The sequence below is a fragment of the Symphalangus syndactylus genome, chromosome 11, assembly GCF_028878055.3.
Source record: "Symphalangus syndactylus isolate Jambi chromosome 11, NHGRI_mSymSyn1-v2.1_pri, whole genome shotgun sequence".
In the NCBI taxonomy this organism is placed as follows: Eukaryota; Metazoa; Chordata; class Mammalia; order Primates; family Hylobatidae; genus Symphalangus; species Symphalangus syndactylus.
This window is the reverse complement of record NC_072433.2, coordinates 83240270-83262920: the sequence shown is the minus strand read 5'-3', so window position 1 is coordinate 83262920 and position 22651 is coordinate 83240270. Positions and strand designations below refer to the sequence as shown.

Genomic DNA, 22651 nt, shown 5'->3' with positions numbered 1-22651 from the left:
CAGCATGCTTCGGAAATGCTGGTGGAAAGAAAGAAACACTTCAGTTCTAGGCCTGGCTCAGGCATTAATTCACCTTTTCATTTAACAAATATGCATTGAGTGACTACTTTGTGCCACGCACCGCTTGAGGTGCTGACAATATATTCAGGGAACACAACAGACAAAAGCCTCTGTCCTTGCAGAGCTTATATTCTAGTGGAGGGAGAAAGACTATAAACATAATATGTTAGTATTGCAAGGTAATGAGTGTTTCAGACAGCCATGGAGCAGGCTCGGATTTGTAGTACAGGGATTGTCAATTTAAATATGGCTCTAACTTGAACAAATCACTAAGCCTCATTGTCCCTAATCTATAAAAAAGAAATTATAGATGATCTTGGCCTGCTCAGCTGTATGAGTCCACTTTAACACCAGGAATTGTCATATCAGACCATGGTACTGCTGGTTCATTGAGCATTTACGATCACCTTATCAGAAAAGGTGTCTGTCAAACAAGAGTTCTGTAAGTTTGAATGATTTGTAATCCCACAGAAGAACAAAAACACTTAAATAAATGAAGAGAACCCTTGCTGGTTCTATTTTTAATCTAATGTATACCTCAATCCAATATTGAGTAGAAAGTATTTGACTCAAGGACAGGAAACCTGCAGTAAAGGTACCAACAGCTTTTCAGCAGATGTTAGCATTCACATATGAGAAAGTTGCAGCAGTGTGCACATTGTACTTCTGCCCTAGATCCTTATGTAAATAGGACATCCGTGACTTGATTTTGAAATGACCTTTCAGACAGTATTCTGTTGCCACATGCCTGAGCTTGTATCCCAGAGTAATTAGACGTTTTGACTTACACATCTTGGTATACAGTGTTTATGCTAATTATAAATGTCTGAAAGTTTCCTGAAACTTTTTCTTTGTAGCTTTTTATCAAAGACAGACAGGAGGTTGGGAGGAGGGTTGTGGATTGTGGTCCTAAGCCTTTGATTTTCAGTCTCTCATTTTTGGAATGAAAATTAAAATCTGCTTTTCCAGTTGCCGAGACATGGTGGTATATTTTTATATTCTTCATCTTGAACAAGAAACTGTTTGGAATCACAGCATTTTAATACTTTTAAAATAATATTTTATTCTTAAGGCATTTAGCTAAAAATTCAAGATTGTGAGTCCCTAAATAAAAAGTTATTCCCAACTGACCTGTAGGAAAAGCTTAAAATACTAAAATTAAAATAGAGAAGTTTCTATCTCACAAAGGAGTGGTCTTCCAATATTGTTTCAAAATCAGACCTCAAAACTTATTTCCTGTGGTGGTTGCCTCAGTCCTCAAAGCTGACCCTAGGTCTACCAGTAGCAGTCAGTACATTTTCACTTCCTCCTCCTTGTATTTCATGAACCTGAAGGCTAGTTTTTAAGAAAATGCTTCATAACAATTTTGGAAAAAAGAACTGTCTAGATACCCAATGGAATAGGCTCGTGCATATCAGAGGGGACTGATGCATATCCACAGGTTCCTCTGAAACTCTGCCTGAATGGCTCTAGATTAGACAAGGTCTCAGACCCACCCTAGCTCTGGCCTTCAACAGTCCCGCAGGTTCTGGTCTGCTCTGAAGTTGCCATAGTTTAGTTCTAAAGCTTCCCTCTCACCAACCTGCCCTAATTGTCATATATTACCTGCTCTTTCCAATAAGTCTCCTGCTTTCCTGTCCATCGGCCAAATTGTTACACAGCCTTACCAGCCATAAACATAAGTGCTACCTTATATACCCATTTCATTCTTAAGAGTGTACTTGGATATTGATACAATTAACTTTGTGTCTAATTAATACATCTTCAAGAAATTAGATGCACTAAGTTTACAAACCCTTTTGAAATTTTAAGGATGTAAAATTTGCCTGAAAACATCTTACTCTTGAAAAGCTTCAGATTAGCTCAGACCATACCATCTGCATTGATGCTGCTCTGAAACTACCAAGAAAAGGCAATGTAGAACTCTGATTGGCCTGGGCTCCATGTCCCTTTGTTCCCTAACCTCTAAGCTCCACTTCAGCTCCGTAGCTGCAAAGAAACTCATGACATGCATCAAGAGTCACCCTTTGGTTTCAAAGTGAACACTATTTGCCCTGATGCCTGCCCCTGCCCTGTCTGCATACTGCTCAAATATACCCATAGTGTTACGCACGGGTAGGAGAGACTGTTGAGAAGTTCTGCTATCAGAGCTGAGGACAGAGTGGTTTGTTACTGATCTTTAGCAGTCTGAGAATCTTATCATTGTGTGTGGCATATGGTAAGAATAAGGAAAAATGGTAGGGATTGAAAGCATTCTGCAGATAAGTTACTCTGTATTTTTTTAAGCTGAAAACCACACTAGTTTTTTCTACTTGTTATTGCCAGAGGCTTTTAGAACTTAATAGGGGAACAGAATTCTCAGAGAGTGTCATTCTACCAAGATTCACTTTCATTATCTTCAAATCATCTTTTCTTATTTTGAGTTTGTTCATAGTAAGTTATATTTTTAAGACCTTTTTTTTTTTTAAAAAAAAAAAAAACCAGAGTAGGTGTTCCAATAAAAGTATTTTTAAATAATGCCCATTAAGCCATTTGTTTATTTGCCGGCTTCGTGGTACTTAGAAGAATGTGCAGTTTATTTGTAGTAGGAACTTAATCTTCACATTCTCTCTATAGCTAAATATTCTTTAAATATGGCTCGTGTGTGCTGCTTATCTTTGCTTTTCAGTTCCTCCTGATTGGAAAGTTATAAAGCTAGAATAAGTATTTCAAATAAGTTAAAATGCATCCCTTCATTTGAAATAAAATAGGTATTTATTTTAGGGTACCCTAAATAAATATATTTAGGGTAAATATATTTATTTAATATATATTTGGGGTAAGTATATCTATATATTTCTTTATATATGCCATTTTTCTCCACTTATTCATTGACTTTCAGAAACCAATGAAGTCAGAATTCTGACTTCTATTTTTTTTTTTTTTTCACTTTATTTTTTATTTTTATAGAGATAGGGTCTCACTATGTTGCCCGGGCTGGTCTCGAACTCCAAGGCTCAAGTGATCCTCCCACCTCAGCCTCCCAAAGTGCTGGGATAACAGGTATAAGTCACCACACCCAGCCTCTGACTTCTTTTCTAAGGGGATGACCTATTTCTGTTTATAATCCAAAATTTCTCAGCCTTGGCCCTACTGATATTTTGTACTGCGTAATTGGAGGGAATGTCCTGTGCAGTGTAGGGTGTTTGGCAGTATCTCTGGCCTCCCACTACATGCCAATAGCACCCTCCCAGACCAAATGTCCTCTGGGGGACAAAATTGCCCCTTGTTAAGAACCACTGTTCTAATCTATGTGTAACACAAATTTCAAAACACTTTGGTGAGTACATAGCATGGATTATGATTTGTTAAAAACTTTGTTTCTTTTTAAGCTGATTCTATTCTGGTCATGATCATATTTTTAAAATCTGTAGCTCTTTTCCTACTGAAGAAGCTTTTAAAAAACAAGAATATGAAAGTCTTCTGTGTCCATCATCAGGCCAAACTATAATGCTTTAAGAGAAAAAAATGCATAGAAAGATAATTATTTTACCTTAAAAAGCATAAATGTTACTTAAGAAGTTAGGATTGGGTGGTTTGGAGGATGAGAAAGGAAAAAGCTACATTTAAGTAACAAAGGTTTGTTAAGATCTTTCTGTAACACTCTGTTTAGTGGACATTTGAACTAAAGGACTCCAGCCATTAAGTTAAAAGTTTTCACTAAAAGAACACTGCACATTTACAGAATTTGAGTACAGACTCTAATCACTCTTGAAAAATAGGGGAAAAAAAACTGTACAATTCAACCTTTTAAAAATGCAATTTAGGCCAGGCGCAGTGGCTCACCCCTGTAATCCCAGCACTTTGGGAGGGCAAGGCCGGCGGATCACGAGGTCAGGAGATCAAGACCATCCGGGCTAGCACAGTGAAACCCTGTGTCTACTAAAAATACAAAAAATTAGCCGGGCGTGGTGGCAGGCGCCTGTAGTCCCAGCTCCGTGGGAGGCTGAGGCAGGAGAATGGTGTGAACCGGGAGGCGGAGCTTACAGTGAGTTGAGATCATGCCACTGCACTCCAGCCTGGGCGACAGAGAGATTATGTCTCAAAAAAAAAAAAAAAAATGCAATTTAGAGTCTACCAGATGGGATGGTCTTACATTCTGTGATAGGTATGGAAGTACTGCTATATTCCCAAACCTGAGCTATGCAGTAGGGAAAACTTTAGATCTAAACCGAAGCTGGAGCCTCATAGGAAGATGAAATATCATATGGAGATGAGACCTCTTTAAAACCACTTTAAAAATTTCTCCAACCAGGTTCTGCAGATCTAGATGAAGGGTTAGGGGAGAAGATGGATGGAAGTTAAATGAGTCATGCCTAGGGAGGGGATTTCATTCAGGTGTCCACACCTTTCTTACCTATCTAGGCATATCCCTTCTCTGTCAGCAGAACCCTGCTCTTCCCAGAAAAACAAAAGCAGACATTAGTGAGTACTGTTATACCAGTATGCAGGTAGCCTTATGTTCTCTTGTGCCTGACACAAGCATTCCTTTGGCTCCTGTTTGCCTCTACTGCTGTAGGATTAAGAAGTTGCCAATATATGTATGCCAACTAGGTGCTGAGTGTGCACACCCAGTAAGACAGCCTGATGAGTACCTACCTACAGAGTAAATTAAGACTTGTTCACAAAGTTACAGCACTTTAGAACTGGGGAAAGTTTTGGGAATTAAAGAGTAACGTTAGGGCCCTCAAAAGATATTTATAAAATAGATAAAAAAACACAGAAACTTGTGCCTAATTTAAAATAGGGAGTCAAAGATAGTTTAAATTCATGGATGATGGAGGCTCTATGGAGTATTATCTATCTATAGTATCTTTGGTGAAATTTGACCTTTTAAAGCTCTACACAAGTCGTCTGAATCTCCTTTCAAAAAACATTTTTCTTTGACTTATTTCTTCTTGTTCATTTATTCCTTCAACAAATATTTATTATATGTCTACTATGTGCCAGATACTACAAATTGTCTCCCTTCTTACCTTTTTACCTTTTTCCAGGGTTGGGAGGAAGGGAAGGCAGGAATTGGTGGCTGCAGTTCTTTCCTGTAGGTCAAGGTTTGGGAGACTTTTAGATTGAGCAAGTCAGTGGCTGCAGGTTATCTTGCAGGGCAGAGCAAAGGCAGGAATCATACATGCCTGTGCCCATTCATGAGTGTGAGTGCATACACACTAAGCAGCAAGTTAGTGCTGAGTCTTCATCTTATAATGGAAAGGACAGATTTTTTGGAGAATGAGGATTATAAAACACTTTTCCCTTCCCTACTTGTCTGCTAAATTGCTAAGACTGTATGTTTGGGAGCTCAAGTTTGGTTAAGTCATATTTTACATTCTTGCTAACTAATCCTTTTTTTTAAATTATCACCTAACACCATGCAGACCCAAGGGAGGAAAGGTTTCAGACACTAGGAAGAGTGGAGCAGTTGAAGGACAGAAGATTCCAATTGTACACACCTTTTTTGAGCCCCTACTACGTATCAGGCAGTGTGGCCAATGCAGTACCTCAGTGGTCTTTAACAACTCTGTCCCTTTGCTCCTGGGACTTCCCATCTAGTAGGGAAGCCAGCCCTTGAACAAGGGTGTAGAAAATACATCTGCCTGTGGTGAAACCCCGTCTCTACTAAAAATACAAAAAAATTAGCCGGGCGTGGTGGCGGGCACCTATAATCCCAGCTACTCAGGAGTCTGAGGCAGAGAATTGCTTGAACCAGGGAGGTGGAGGTTGCAGTGAGCCAAGATTGCGCCACTGCAGTCCAGCCTGGGCAACAGAGCGAGACTCCATCTCAAAAATTAATTAATTAATTAATTAAAAATTTAAAAATAAAAATAACAACAACAACAAAGAAAATACATCTGCCTGTTCCACGGTGTTGCCTGGGGCTTAGCCTAGGAGTGACCTACAGAATCATCTCTGTAGGCTGCAGACCGTTTCTGTAAACATGAGGACGTATAATGGCATCTTAGGGCAGCAGTTTTTACCTGTGACTGTAACTATGGCATTAACCTTATGCTGTTACTCTTGTTCAAAAATACTACTCCAAGAAGCAAGAACTAAAATGAAATGTGTTTTTTTATTATAAGAGCCAAAGATTCGGATATGGACTCTATCTCAGAGATTGCTTCAATATATAGAAGCTATTTAGAAGGGGGTCATGTAAGCCAAAGACAAAACTTGTATAGCTCAAAAGAGGAAGAGCTTTTTACAAATTCACTAATAACTTTTTCATATGAACTGTAACCATTTGCTACTTTGAAATGAAAAGGGTTCCTCTTATAAACTAATAGAAACTATTGAGCAGAAATGATTACTGACACTTAAAGGTAGAAAATGGAAATAAGAATCTGGTAAGTTATAGGCATGTTTGCCAGATACCTTGAATTGTTTGGTCATTTAAATGCTGTGAGGATGTATATATCAAAAGGGCTTAGGTCTAAAATGATTTTCACTAGAAAAACCAGTAAGTCAGTCTTAAGACTTTTCTACGGCAAATTTATAATTTGAGGCGTTTCTCTCTTTTCCCCTCATTTTAGCTTGTCAAAATTCCCAAAAATGATCCCCTCAATGAAGTTCATAACTTTAACTTTTATTTGTCAAATGTGGGCAAAGACAACCCTCAGGGCAGCTTTGACTGCATCCAGCAAACATTCTCCAGGTAAGTACTTTTCAAGGTACACCGAAGGGGAAAAATTTTTTATTTGAGAGGGTTTTAGAAAATTAAACAATAAAATACATAATAGTCATCCATAAATGTGTATTAAATTGAATTACAGAGCTCATTTATCTGAAAAATATTAAGCACCTACTGTGTAATAGAAATTTCATTTGTAATGGGGATATAATCACAACAGTTCAAAGATTTTTGTCTAATGGGGCTTTTAAGGTACAGAAGATGTTTTTTACCTATAAAAATGCGGTTTTTAAAAACTAAAGGCAAATTGAGGATTTTTTAAGAAATATTTAATTCATTGAATTTAAGCAAGAATCTTATAGCATATTTGAGGCTCATACTCCAGGGTAAAGAAGTTAAAAATATCCATCTTGCATGCTGTCTTCCTTCTTCCCTGTTCAAGCCATGTTCTAAGGTAGAAGGTAGATTTTTAAACATCCTTATTCTACAGCTGCATGGAAACTAGAAATTAACCCAGTAAAGCAGTCTCTTCTTCTTAAAAAAAAAAAAAAAAAAAAAAAAAAGGAGGGAGGAAGACAAGAATATACACACCCACACCCTAGGGTACCATGGAACGCTTATCTACTTAGATCCTCTGTAAACAATAAGCCACTTGTTTCACTCTTCATTGCTTTGGTTGTTTCTGATTAAAGAATAGGCCCTTGAGCAGGAGTTTGTTCTGCCCCTGGATATAGACAAGGGAGGTTGGGGTCTCTCTCATTTCCTCCTCATGTAAGGCTTTGACATTAGCCCCAAGTACCCTAGACCAGCATATCTCTGTGACTTATCTGTGCGGTACTTGAAACTATGTAAGTACTTGCTCAATGTGGGGGGAAAGAAGAAGCAAAGTTATGTTTCCAGCAGGTACAGGAGGCAGAGATACAAAATAAGACACTGACAGAGTTTTACCTTTATCCTCCCATTTAAGGTGACTAAGTAACTTTTTGTTATTTAATCTGTCATTTTCCCTGAGGATATAGTCATGTTGCTTTCTGAAAATTACCCACCTTCAAACTTAAATTAGTTTTGGCACGAATTGCTATATTGTAGATTATATAGACTTTTCTGTGCTGTCCACTGTGATGGCCACTGGCCACATTGGCTATTTACATTTCAACTGATAAAAAATTAAATAAAATTTAAAACGTCATTGCACATTCACACTAACCACATTTTATGGTCTCAGTAGCTACATGTTACTATCATAGTAGACAGCACAGTTATATAACATTTTCACTCTTGCAAAACGTTCTGTTGATCAGCACTATGATAGATTATAGAATCACCAAGTGTAAGGGTCCTTAGTGATTGTGTGAGTCAGTCCCTTCATTTCACAGGTGATTTATCCAGAGTTATGTAGCTGGTTAGTTAGTGGCTGGGCTAAATGAGAACTGAGTTCTTCTAACTCCTACCCCGGTATTCTTTACACACAACATGGTACACTAATTTTTAATTGTGGTGCTTGTCTCTAGATTGTTGTTTTATTATAGTGAACACATTTTGATATCAAATTGAACAATGTCCCCTTAGGAATTTTATTAAGGAGCTTAATCCTCTCTTCAAAAGCATTCATATCATTGTAAGTAATATGGCTTTACTCTTACATTATAAATACCCTGTGTGGTTATTTCTACCTTCCTTGTTTGGAAAAGGATTTAAGGTCACTTACAAAACTATATATGATGCAGTAAGAGAATAGAAACACTTATTGTGAGAATATTGGGGCTAATGTATCCCCTCTGTATAATCCAAGGTGCTTTATAAAATGAGGTAGTAAGGGTATGAATTGAAGTCTGCCACTAGGAAAACAAAAGCACTAGCTTTTGTTCTCAGGCTTTCACTTCGCAGGCTGGCAAGCTGACCTGTCCATAATCTGGCTCCACCTTTTCCATTCAATTTAATTTCCATTTTCCTTATGGGTCTTTTCTCTCTGACCACAGTGCATGCTCTTCAAGGTCAGAGGCTTTCTTACGCCCTTTTTCTAATTTCACAGTGCTGACTGAGCTCAAAATACATGCTTATTGACTCAACCTGGAGATAAAAGGGTAAAAACAGATGCTCAGTAAACAAATGTTCAACAAATACAAATTAACTAGTCTTCTTATCTATATTTTTAAACTTCCTTGATTCTCACTTTTCTCATATATAAAATGAAATCAATCTCACAGTCAAAATTGCCTTTCAAAAATTCCTTAAATCTACCCATTTTCAGGCTTAGTGAAAAATATATAGTCTGGGACCTATAGTGTATAATAATGCACACTTAAGCGAAGGAAATGGTGAGCTAGGCTAGAGAAAGACTAAGGGAGCATTTATATACATTTGTCTAAAATATTTAAACTTTCAGGGTAACTCGGTGGAGAAGGGACGAGTGAAGAATTCTAGAGAGTACCTTCTTGCCTACAGCGTTTAGCTCCGTTTGTTTTGCATAAAGATCTGTTTTCTGACTTTGCATGAGTGGCAGTATGTTCAGCTTATTCTCACTATGTAAATTACTTAGTAAATAATAGGAAGAGATGTTGAAATACAAACTTTCTGCCACCAGACCTTCACTCTATTGTAGTCATTTTCTCCCATTCTCCCCCCTCTCTCCCACTTCCTCTGAGGATTACCTTCCCCTCTCTCAGCATTCCTCTCTCAATGGTTTTTTTTTTTTCTTTGGCATGCAAACATGCTCAAGTCTGTCTTATTAAAAAAGAAAGTAAAAAACAAAAACAACCTCTCTTACATTCACTTCTCAACCCAAAATCTGGCTTCAGTGCCCACCATTCCACTGAAACTGCTTCCCCAAGGGAGCTGTGACCTCCCTGCCCCCAAAATCAGTGGATGTGTTACTGATTCCTTATTATTCTGGACTTGTTGCCAGTGTTGCACACTGTTGACCACTCTCTCCTGCTTGAAGCATCTGTTCCAGTGGCTTACATTACACAGTACTCTTCTGGTTTCCTTCCTACCTCTGTAGCTGTGGCTTTTCAGAGTCATGTGGTCTTCTTTTCTTCCTTTTGCTTAAATACTAGTGTTCTTCACAGTTGGTTCCCTCCTGAGACCCCTTCTCTCCTCATTCCTTCAAGGTCACCATCTCCAACACTGAACTTATGTTCCTTGTCCTAGTCCTATCTCCCAACCTGTCCTTCATCTTGTGTTCAGTGTTTCAGTACATAGCAGCTTCCATATACCTCGTGACCTGGGCATGATCTTTAACTTTTTTCCCCCACCTCTCTCTGACTGTGGCTAACTACTGACCACGTTTTGTCAGTTCCACTTCCCCACTATCTCTGGAAGCTGTGTACTATTCTACACTCTCACTGCCCTCCTCTGGTTCATGCCATCACTTCTTGCCTGTAATCCTTCAGTAGCATCCTAACTGGCCTCTCTTCTTTCCTTCGGGTGTCCCCCTTCCTCTCAATCTATCCTCCATCCAGATTGAGCTTTCTGCAATACAAATGAGTTATTTTCTCTCCCCTGATTTCAGCCACTTGTATCTTTTAGACAAGGTCCAAAACCCGTAACACATGACCCTCAGAGCCCTTTGTGATGTATTTCTCATTCCCTCTTCAGCCTCAGCTGTAATTGTCCTTCCCAACTTTCTTTGGACAATTTGAAAACCTTCTTTTTGCTCTTCCTGGGCCTGCACAGATTAGTTTTCCTCCCTGAACACTTTCATTCTTCTTCCCCCTTGCCCAGTCATCTTTCTAGATCACCTCAGTCATCACCTCTTCTGGGAAGTCCAGGTGAGATTACCTGTCTGGGAGTCCTCTGCTCCCTGGAATTTGTCACACTGTGTTGTGATTTCCAGTTTGCCCATCCTGTCACCCATTAGTTCCTTGAAGGAGGGACCACAACTGTTAGTTCTTGTCACAACCTCTATGCTTCACACATTGCTAGGCATGCAGTCCCTGCCCAATAAGTATTTATGAGATGAATTAACTGTTTTTGTGTGTGTGTGTGTGTGTGTGTGTGTGTGTGTTTTAAATAGCATTTGTAAAGACAGTTATTAGCAATTTATAAAGATTTTATCAGTGAGGTGTGGTGGCTCACGCCTATAATCCCAGCACTTTGGGAGGCCAAGGTGAGTGTTCACGCGGTCAAGAGATCAAGACCATCCTGGCCAACATGGTGAAACCCTGTCTCTACTAAAAATACAAAAATTAGCTGGGTGTGGTGGCATGTGCCTGTAGTCCCAGCTACTTGGGAGGCTGAAGCAAGAGAATCGCTTGAACCCGGGAGGCGGAGCTTGCAGTGAGCCAAGATTGCACCACTGCATTCCAGCCTGGCAACAGAGCGAGACTCCATCTCAAAAAAAAAAATTATCAACCCTTATTTCTTTGTATTATAACAACGTTACTTCTAATGAAGTTTGGAAATAGATGATCAGAGCTGTAGTGTCACTTTCATTAGTTTTATATTCCAGTTTGTTTTCAGGCCATAGCAATTTCTTTATAAAATACCAGTTATGACTGTGACCATGATCCCCCTAATATTAACATGTTACTTTGAAACAGAGCCATCTTGTAGGTCCATGTTAATATTCATGATTATTTCAGTAAAAGGTGTTTTGTTCTGTTTTGTTTTTTTGAGATGGGGTCTCATTCTGTTGCCCAGGCTGGAGTGCAGTGGCGCCATCTCAGCTTACTGCAACCTTCACCTCCTGGGCTCAAGAGACCCTCCCACTTCAGTCTCCTGAATAGCTGGAACTTCAGGCGCACGCCACCGTGCCCAGCTAATTTTTGTAGAGATGGGGTTTCTCCATGTTGCCCAGGCTGGTCTCAAACTCCTGAACTCAAGCAATCCACCTGCCTTGGCCTCCCAAAGTGTTAGGATTAACAGGCATGAGCCACCGTGCCTGGCCTTAAAAAAAATTGCTATAAAAATCATTTGCTGTGTGTTTTCTTCAACATTTGCTATATAAGTAGGTCATCTTATATAGAGATTTAACAAAGTAAATACAAATTCTGCAAATTTTTAGGAACTTTTTGGACTAATAACATTAAAGTAAGCTTTAATGTTTGTCAGTATTTTAGCCTTAAAATTAATATCTTATTTAAAATAAAAAAGAATGTGTGGTGAGTCCATTTCAACTAGTCAGTTCAAAGCATGTATATTGTGGTTTTACTAAAAGTAAACTTTTTAACTTTCCCCATATCAGTGTTAGATAATTCTTTAAAATAGTTAACAGTTAAATAAAAGAACTACAATGCCCATCAGAACTCTGGTCTCGCTCCAGATACTGATTTTTTTTTCTTTTTCAAAGTTTTATGGATTTGGTCTCTGAGAGCTCACTTCATCCATTAGATGAAGAATATGAAAAAAAGTGATGTGAAGAGAAGGATCTTAGATATTTTAAATAGCATTTACATTTAAAAATTAATATTAGTTATTTTAGGATTGCAAACTTAGTTGGGCTGCTGATTTTAGGATTATATAATTCTTGTTTGCCTTTATTGTACAAAATGAAGGTCATGTCTAACAAAGCCACTGACTTACTTGACAGCTCTGGAGCCTCCCAGCTCAATTGCCTGGGATTTATACAAGATAAAATTACAGTGTGTGCAACAAACGACTCGTATCAGATGACACGAGAAAGAATGACCCAGGCAGAGGAGGAATCCCGCAACCGAAGCACAAAAGTTATCAAACCTGGTGGACCATATGTAGGTTTGTATAGATATCTTTCTTCCTCTTGCTGATTGATTGGAGTAATTCAAGATCACCATAGGTAAATACCAGTAATATTAACTTAATGAAAACACAGAAACTAGTTTTCAGAACATTTTGGATAACATGGTGAGGAAAACAAAGTTATTTATTCTCTTCAGACTGCCGGTAAATTGAAGAGCATATTTTAAAGTTCTATGACTTTCCTAAATCCTGAATCTTCCGTTGGCTACTTACTATTATTTTATAGTACTGGGATCTGGTCACATTACTGCGTGAAGTTGCAATCGTGGTACCGTTGTGTTTTCTTTGTCACTAGATGATGTAATTTCAGTGATGGATACTATGGTTCTTGTTTTGCCTTTTTGTAGGGCTATTTTTATAGTAAAATCTATTAGTAGAATTTATGTGTTGATAATCTCATTGTTGTAGATTTTGCTTACATTTTCAGAGCATCTTTGTACAACAAGGATTTTTCATTACAAAAATATAAAATGTGCTTATAGCAAAGCATTACAACAGAGCATTAGAGTGATGTCTCTTTGGTTCCTCAGTTGTGATCCTCATCCTCATCTATCCATTAATTAAGACCCTATCCGACCCCCATCATTTTTATCATTAGCTCACTCAAGTGTCTGTCAGATTGAAGGGAAATAAGACCAGACTTGCAAGATGAGTCTCTCCTTTGTGAGCAGTGACCTTAACAACTTTAAGGAGTCAATTCATGGTGACTATTAACAGTAATAGAATTATCAAGAGTGAGGAGGAGCTCTTTGAGTCCTTGGTCAATTTAATAACACAAGTCACTCTATAGTAAATGATGAAAGGATATTAATTTGGAAACTTAAACGCTCACAAAAAGTCTCTTGAAGAACCAAGTCCCTTAACTAGCATCTTTCCAAGGTTTGGCTTCATTCTACTTCTGTATTTTCCCACTGCTGATCCAGCTACAGTATATTCAGCTTTGAGAAGCTCCACTAGTGTCTTTAATAAGTACTTCTTTGGAACAAAGCAAATGCTCCTGGGGCTTGGTGCTTAGCTTAGATACATTTAGTTTGGTTTAACAACAATTCATCCCCTCCCCAGATATCTGTACCCATGGGGCCTAGTTCCCTGCTCAGTAAGTTACTAGCAATGAGACTTTTTACCTTCTCTTTCCTGCTGAGTGAGGTAGCAACTTCCAGCCTCCTTTCTTTCTCCTTTATCCTCAGAAGTAACTTAATTAACTTTCTGGGTTAGTAGACTAAATCTCAAATTGTTTTTAAAACACACAAGATCTACCACACTTACATTTAAGTACAAACTATGAATGATCTACCCCTGTTGCTTGGAAAATGTTGTTTTCCTCTGCCCAATACCACCATTTTATAAACAGTGAGGCAAATTGTTGTGTTTGACAAAGGAATAGAAAACTGAAACCATCAAAACAATTTTTTTCCTTCCTGATATAACTAGCTGAAAAAAAACCCTCCCCTTGATTTATTCCAAAGCTTGAAAATCAGCGATGATGACTGCACTTTTCCATTGAATGGTCCTTGGGTATCGTCTGTGTTTTTGTTTGTTTTCAAAGAGTCAGGTACAGTTTGTTTATAGCTTACACAACAGACTTCAACACCCCAAATCCCACAGTCCATCCACTTCCTAATGGTACTGGGAATTTTAGAACTTGCAAGGTTTCTTATAGGTACTACAAATAATTTACATACATTTTGGAGGTGACCACAGGAAATTTGAGGTTATCAGAGTTTACACGTGAACCAAATTACACCTCCCCTCTCCTAAGAAGAGCTGGCCTCCCTCTGTACACCCTCTTCCTCCCTGCAGAGGCTTGTGGTGATCTCTGCCAATCCGGGCACTCTGTAGGCCTTTTCCTCTTTGCTTTGTCCTCAGTGTCCTAGCCACTCACCGTCACAGCACAGTGTTCTTCTGTGGTCATAAATCTTGTCTTAACCTCCTCAGCCTTTTATTCTCTAGGTCAAATAACCCCAGCTCCTTTTATCTTTTCTTAATATGGCCTGTATCCCAACCCCTTAATTATTTTATTGCTCTCCTCTGGACTGCCTCCAATTCTTCACCTCAGAGTTCAAAACTGGCCACACTATTCTTAAAAGTCTGAGCAAGGCCGGGCGCAATGGCTCACACCTGTAATCTTAGCACTTTGGGAGGCCGAGGCGGGCGGATCACGAGGTCAAGAGATCGAGACCATCCTGGCCAACACCAACATGGTGAAACCCTGTCTCTACTAAAAATACAAAAATAAATTAACTGGGCATGATGGCGTGCACCTGTAATCTCAGCTAAGCGGGAAGCTGAGACAGGAGTATCGCTTGAATCCGGGAGGCGGAGGTTGCAGTGAGCCGAGATCGTGCCACTGCACTCCAACTTGGAGACAGAGCAAGACTCCGTCTCAAAAAAAAAAAAAAAGAAAAAGTGTGATCATTTCTGAATACAGGGGAGCAATGGATTCAAGTATCCTGATTGGCTTTTTTGTTTTCTGTTTTGATTTTTTTTTTTTTTACTGTATTTTGTTAGGTCATGTTTTGATCTTTTTCTTTTAACCTTATCCATTGCCAGCCCTTTCTCATATATTGTTTTCCTTCCAGGCAGCTCAGTCTGTATCTTCCTGCCTCTTTCAGTGTCTCAAAACTGTCTGATTCATCCAGTTCTTTAAAATATCAATCACCCTTCAATACTAATAAAACCCAGCACTTATTGAGTGCTTGCTGTGCACAAGGCACTGGTTAGCACTCATATGTAGTTACTCATTGGAATCTCATAATCACCCTATGAAGAATGTTATTATTCTGTCTGTATTTTACATACCAAATTGTTGATATCAGCAAATAGCAAATTATGTGAGTGTGATCTCATTAACAAGTTCTGTGCTTTTCTTAAGACAGTAAGATATACCCCTTTAATTAATAATAGACTATATCACATAAAATGATGCTAAAAGTTCACCTATGCCAGCTTCGAGGTACCTGCAGGACAAGGTTTCTTTCAACAGTGTCAGCCTGGGTAGAAGACCAATGAGAATAATGCTGATGCCACTATGGCGTGGTGGTAGCGTGATGCCGGCTGACAGCTAGACTAGGGAGGAAGGCCAGTTTGAGGCAATGAAGACTGTGTTCCTAGGGGTCACCTGGCCTCATCACCCAGGAATATGAGTTTCTGTAACCCTCTTGTGGGCAGAAGAAACCAAAATCTGTTTGCCTAGAGAGGAGCAGGAAAGGCTTTAACCTAGAAAACATTATCTTCCAGTAATATTTTTACTTGTAGTCATGACATTTATATCAGTGGTAAACACTGATATAAAAAAAAAATCACTAGTCACCACTGCTTCTAGTTCACCAATATTTTAAGTCTGCTGACTGACTTCTACCTAAATTCTGGAAGTGTATTAAATTATGAATTTTTATATGTACTAATATTTGTTTAGGTATACAAAATAACCAATCTGATTTCTAGGATTCTGTTTCCAATTTTTCCAACTTCCAGCCCAACGTCCTTATTATTTTTTTCAATTTCTACTCTTTGTGAACAAACCTTATTTTTGATGACAGACAAATCATTTAACATCTTACTTTTCTCAAATATTAAAAAAAAGGTGGGTATTTGAACTAGACAAGATCTAAGGTCCTTTATAGTGCTAACATTTTGTGAATGTTCAGTATATATATTTTGGTAGTAAACTTTTTGAAAAAGTAGTCACACATGCCAAGTGGTGGAGAGTTCCCTTGCAATGGATTATGTAGTTAACCATGACAGAGTCATGTCATTGTCATGAGCTTGCAGATGGTTTTAAAGCCTTGGGTCTGTGTTGCCAGGGCTTCTGGTCAGGTTCCACAGAATGGAAAAACAACTGCAGAAGATGGCTGCAGTCCCTTCTCTCTTTGTGATGGATGTTTTAACACCTTCCTTTCAGACTGTTTACTCAGCGCCATTAGACTGAGGGGTAAATACTTTTGCCATCTTTATTAAATGAAGAAGCTAGAATTGGACTCCTTGTTATGAAACAGCGATTTAGTTGTAGTCCCAGACTACCCAACCCTGTCGAACCCACTGCTGCTGTTTATATAAAGAGCCCAGGGAATTGATTAGCATTTGGGTCTGGGAAGAGAATTAGGTTCTCCCATCGGTTTTATTAAAATGGCTTTTTTCTGAGGCAAATATAAAAAATAAATCCTTTCTTCTGCCCACTTTGAACCTGACATTTTCTTGCTTTACTTTTTCATTTTTTCTTTTAGCATCTCAATTCTATAAGTACTTTTATCACTGATGTTTTTTTCATCTGTAGCCTGTCTTTCCTTAAACCAGAGGATTCCTTCCTTGTCGAATAGGCACAACAGGGATGGGGAGGTAGTGAACAAGTGATCTTTGAGTATAATTCAGTGGTCCAGTGTGGCTGAGTTGTTCTTTCAAGCGTTTGAATGAAATATGAGTTAACCCCTAACTAGCTGTCTAAAAGAAAAATGAGGTAAAGGACAAAGTGAGTGTTTTGGGGGTAGGGGACTCATGGGGAGATGACAGTCTAGCAATGGGCCCCAAGTAAAACTCTAGTTCTGTCTTCTCTCGATCAGGCTCTTACTTTCTTGCCAAACATCATACTTATATCCCTTTTAAGGGCAAAGTTAGCCTCCCTTATTTGTCTTCTCTATACCTGCTTTGGGGAAGCATGGGATAAACCCAGTAGATCTTGGAGACCTCCTGAGACAAGGATCAGAGGTGAATCAGCGGTACAGAGGAGGTAGGGCACCTGAAAACTATGGCAGTACTGTTACTTTCTCTTTTTATTTGCCTTGCCGCTTGAATTCATCCTAAATGACCAGTCCTAGTGTGTGTAGCTTAGCTAACAAACATTCTCTGCCCATCCCCCTTCCCAGAAAGAAAGAAGGGCTTCCCAGTTAGCTTGGTTTGGAAAAGAGTTAAACAAATTTCTTTTTTGCAAGACTTGTTAAGGGGCAGGGAGTGTGGAATTTATAGCATTTTCTAAACTTGTGACCTTGACTCTGTTTTTTAAAAATATTTCCTATTAAAATTTTAAGGAATGCTAATATTTGTTAATGCTGTTGCAACTGGGAAATGGTGGATTAAATGGTTTCCCCTGCCACATTAGAAATTTCAGTGTGTATTCACACTCTGGCAGCCTGGCAACGTGGGGAAATATGGACTGTGTTGATTACTGCTCCTCTGCTTACTTGCTCTCTTGCTGTCATTCATTTAGTCATCAAATACTGATTCAAGGCATGCTAGTGGACAAAGCAGCCACTGCCCTGCCCTCGTAGAGCTTATAGCCTAACACAAAGCAACAGCAAACATTAGGCATTTGTTCATAAAACCTTTCCCACAAAGACTTACAGGCAGGAAAATTAGGTATTAATCAAATCACCGAACCTCCCAAATGCTAAGTGAGGACTTTACCCTTTGAGCATATCCCATTAAAAGCCTCAGTTTTCTCATCTGTGAAAGGGGACAGTACCTGCCTTTTCAGGTTATTGTGAGACCTAATGAGATCATGTGTATGCAGCTCTTAGCACAGTGTCCCCCACATAATTGGTGTGTAAGTATCCAGCTGACGTTGATCCAGCTGTCTCTAATTTAAGAAAAATACAGAAACCCCAATCTAAATCTGTCTCTGAAACTCTAATTATAACTTAAGTTTTTCTTACCATTAGGCAGTGTCCCCTTAATGTTGAGTTCGTTTGTTGTGTAATAGTTTGATATTTGCAATTGGTTTTGTACAGATAGTAAAGAAACATACCAGCCAGTAGAGGTTTCAGTTTGACAGCATTCATCTTTTTTCCCTCACTGGAGGTAGGATGGAATCAAAACACACAGGCCTTCTGACCAGGCCTGGGGAGCCCAGCATGGACGGAATTACTATTCAGTAAAGCTCCTGTCCCATTGAGCTGTTTTCACCCCAGACCACAGCTTATAGGAGCTGCTTTTACCCACACATTATTTCTAGTTGTTAGTCTTGTTCCTAATGCAGTTGTCCACATTGTATGTCATTACAAGTTCTTCCCCTTCTTTAACCAGAGGGCATAGAATTGGGGCTTAGTGTGTCCTAAACAAGCTAAAAGATTCCACCTGTAAAATCATAAAATGAGAGTCTCACACAGTTTCATGCTACTTTTTGTCTCTTCAGCAAGGAATGGTTGCTGGGATTGTCAGTGACCAGGCATGTCTGGATAGCTTCACACATACACATAATACCCAGTTCACCTCAGCCCACACATGTTCTAGAAGTAGCCACTTGCCAAGTGTCAGTGTTCAGTCTAAACAGCAAATGGGTTAACCACATGAACAAAACTGGCCCATGTGAGAATGGTGTGAAGGCCTCCTTTGTACCATTTTCCATTTCTCTAACTCACGTGTGTAGTCTCAGCACTGCAGAGGAGAGATTTGTTTGTGCCCTCTGAGATTAGTTGGTTGGTTGGTTGGTTTTGTTTTATGGATCCTAAAATTTGTCTCGGCCTGTAAAAAAAAAAAAAAAAAAAGAATATCACTAACAGATGCCTCATGATGTTGACCTCCCCACTCTTTGTGGCTTCTGACTGTGTGAAATTACTAACGTAATGCTTAGCCAAGAGTGTGTTCTTAGAGAGGTCTGACAGGTATTTCTGACATTTCACCATGTTCACTGTATTATAGTTTGCTTTTCAGAAATGGCATATATTTATTTAAGATATAAGTTATCAAGTCTGTTGTTACAGTTTGTGTTACTAGTTATTATCTTTCTGTAGCAAAATGACCAAAATGCATGCATAATACATATCATTTCCAAGAAATGATTTTATTAAAATAATTTCTAATTCAAATTTTAGACCATTTATTGAAAATGCTTTCTGTTTGCATGCCTTCTTAAAGATTGAAATAAAGTGGCCTTTATTATTATTTCCTCTAGAAATGAAGAGTTACCTAAATCAGAATTGTGGAAACTGAGATGCTCATATTGTAACCCACAAATGTGTAACAATGTCATTTCTACTGGACTTTAGGGAAAAGAGTGCAAATTCGGAAAGCACCTCAAGCTGTTTCAGATACAGTTCCTGAGAGGAAAAGGTCAACCCCCATGAACCCTGCAAATACAATTCGAAAGACACATAGCAGCAGCAGCGTCTCTCAGAGGCCATACAGGGACAGGGTGATTCACTTACTGGCCCTGAAGGCCTACAAGAAACCGGAGCTACTTGCTAGACTCCAGAAAGATGGTGTCAATCAAAAAGACAAGAACTCCCTGGGAGCAATTCTGCAACAGGTGAGGACAGCTGGAGAGAGGTCCTTCCTGCTTACCTTCTTGTTAAAATGTTCATTTAAAAAAGCTTGTTGTCATTATTATCATTATTGAGATAGAGAAATTTTAGGATTATTTTGATCAGTGGTATGTGAAATACAACTCCTGAATATTAAGTTAAATCATCTTATTTTAAGCACTTAATTAAAAACTAGTTGAAATGTGAGCACTGTCTTTATTTGGGACCAACAAATTTTGTTCTCAAATTCCATTAAAAAGAAAGTAAGAAGTGTTTGTTATCTGTTTTTAGTCTTGAATACACTAAAGTATTGCCTTAATTTGTATTGGTTATTGTCAGTGAAATTGTGCAATGTATTCTGTTGGCCTTTGACTGGTATAAGCCAGAACATTTTTGCCTACTAAATAGTTTAAAATGTACCTTGCCCCACATACTTCGTGCTGCCCTTATTACTCTGTCTTTTTCTGCCACTAAGTGTGCCAAGATCAGTCACTTGTCTGCATAAAAGCATATGAAATTGTAATGTATTAGCAGTGATCCCATACCTTATTACAAGCTTACATGTAAAAAAGTAGGCCATTGTTTTTTAAAGTCAGTGGTTTAGACTGTAACCTCCTATATATTTTTTTCTTCCTTCCTTCTGTCCATCTGTCATAAATCTTTATGAGCATTCAGTTCCACCATAAATGGTGGTCCATCTTTTTTATTTTCTCTGGAGAAATAACATTTCCAAGAAGTTATTCTGAATTTTATCATTAAAAAAAAAACCCTACAGGTTTTGATCTGTTATTCAAAGAGTAACACTTTCAAGTCTATTTTTTTATCCATTATCTCTTACATTCACAACATAATATTAAATGTTATGAACGGGTAAAACCATTGTCTCCAATTCAGGTTAGCCAGTCCCCAAGGTATCTCAATCAATCTTAAGGATCGTTATTAAGTCCTTTAGCACTTTTTGGAAATAATTTAAATCTATATGTCACATAGCAGTTTTAAGAGCTCAAAAGAAAGGAGAGAATAAATGAGAATGAGGGTGTGTGTGTTCAGTTTGATATTTGGAGAAGCAGTGAGAGTCAGGTTACAAATCACAAAACATTTGGTAACTGCATCTCCAGAAAGGTTGTGAATTACCTTCTCAGTTTGATAATGGAGAGGGCAAAATGACTGCAGAGGCAATTCACACATAGACTACTATTGATATATGGCAGTAGTTATGGGATTATGGCAGTAGTTATGTGATTATGTGTATACATATAGATATCTAAATATATATATATGTGTGTGTGTGTGTGTGTGTGTGTGTGTGTGTTTGTATCTCAAAGTGTAGATAAACTTTACCCCCAAGCAAGTGAGGCATGAGAGTTATTAGTGTTGATCATTTGATAGAATCTAGAGCATCATCTCATCCTGGTAACATATTAGAATCCCTTGGGTAGCCTTTAATACATGCCAGTGCCTGAACTCCACCTGAGACCAACAAAAGCCAAGTATCTGAAGGTGGGGCCTAGGCACTCATATTGTATATGGCCCTAATGATTCTAATATATGAGCTGAAACCACTGGCCTAGTGAAAACACAGAAAGGCTAACAACATCTACCATTTTTTGACCATAAACTATGTGCCAGGCACAGTGCTAGGCATTTCATGTGCACGATCTCATTTATCCTCACAAGGAAGATATCAGGCATATTCATAACTTTGACATAAACCAATTATACCTAAATTCCCTTTCCTTAACATTGCTAGCAGCTAACAAGAAAAATAAAATGACTTTGCTCTAATAAAACTGACCAAAAGTAGGCACCAGAGAAAAGAAGAGCAGCAAGATACACACAAATCATCCCAAAATTGGTTATTCTGTCCCAGACAAACTAGTTGGGAAACAAGTTACCTAAAATAATTAATCAGGCTTTGCCTGTGCCAGTAGAGATAATTTGCTTATTTGTTACTTACACAGTAGTTTTCAGAACCCTGTGGACATTATTAATTCATCAAACTAATAGGTTTTTAAAATAAACTAAGATGTTGGCTCCCAGTAAAATTTGTACCTAAATTTAAAAGTGCTTAACATCCACCAGGAAATTTGTTTATTGCTGTTTATTATTAAACTGGCATGTATTAATAAAACCTTTTTTTCTTAGAATGACTTTTTATGGAAAAACTAAATTTTAACAATCAGAAACTAAATAAAGTTGAATAATGTTTCCAGCTTAACATTTGGATATTTGGCTCAAGCTCAACATTCATTCATTCAATTCAACTTATTAAGTTCCTACAGTGTACCAGACACTGTTTTAAATGCTGGAATCCCAAAGTGACCCCAATAGAAACCCTGCCCTCATGGAGCTTATTCATGAGACAATTTCAGGACCAGTGAGGAGTTGAAGGGAGCTGGGGAAGGAATCATCTACTTTCAGTGGACAGATCAGGGAACGTTTTCTCAGATGGCTACATGTTAACTGAAATGCTGAGTGAAAGACAAGAAGATGAGTCAGCACTTGTAGGTGGGCTGAAGACAAAGAAGGCCAGAGCAGACAGAAGAAGGAGGCAGAGGTTAAATTCTAGAGAATCTTTTTAGGCCATGGTCAAGAAGCTTAGGTTTTATTTTGAGTGAGATGGGAATTCATTATAGTTTTAAACAAAGATATTATGTAATCTGATTTATAAGTTTAATAAGATCACTGAGACGTCTACGGCAAGAATGGCTTGGAGGGGCAGGAGTAGGAGAGAGACTGCTTAAAGAGCCTAATATTTTGTGATAAGACTTGCTAACGGTTAGGTGTAGGGAGACAATGAAGGGAAGAACGGAATCTGTGATTATAGCTAGGTTGTTGGCTGAGCAACTGAATGGATATTGAGCCTTTGACTGAGATGGGGAGGGATGGAAGAGAAGTAGGATTAAGGGGGAGAAGAGGATCAGGAATTCTGTCTTACATAGACTCCATTCGGAAGATGTCTATTAGACGTATCCAAGTG

The 22651-nt window shown here is 38.5% G+C and overlaps 1 protein-coding gene across 3 annotated transcripts in view; it reads left to right on the top strand.

Annotated features, from left to right (window-relative positions):
- The window catches only part of ELL2 (elongation factor for RNA polymerase II 2), a 75100-nt gene that overhangs the window by 36052 nt on the left and 16397 nt on the right, over positions 1-22651 (top strand). For 2 of the 3 annotated variants that reach the window (XM_055233368.2, XM_055233369.2), the window contains exons 3-5: positions 6624-6745; positions 12252-12415; positions 19417-19676. In XM_055233368.2, coding sequence (XP_055089343.1) covers positions 6624-6745; positions 12252-12415; positions 19417-19676 — 546 coding nt within the window. The remainder of the gene's footprint in view (positions 1-6623; positions 6746-12251; positions 12416-19416; positions 19677-22651) is intronic. The other variant, XM_063612379.1, reaches the window with a different exon arrangement.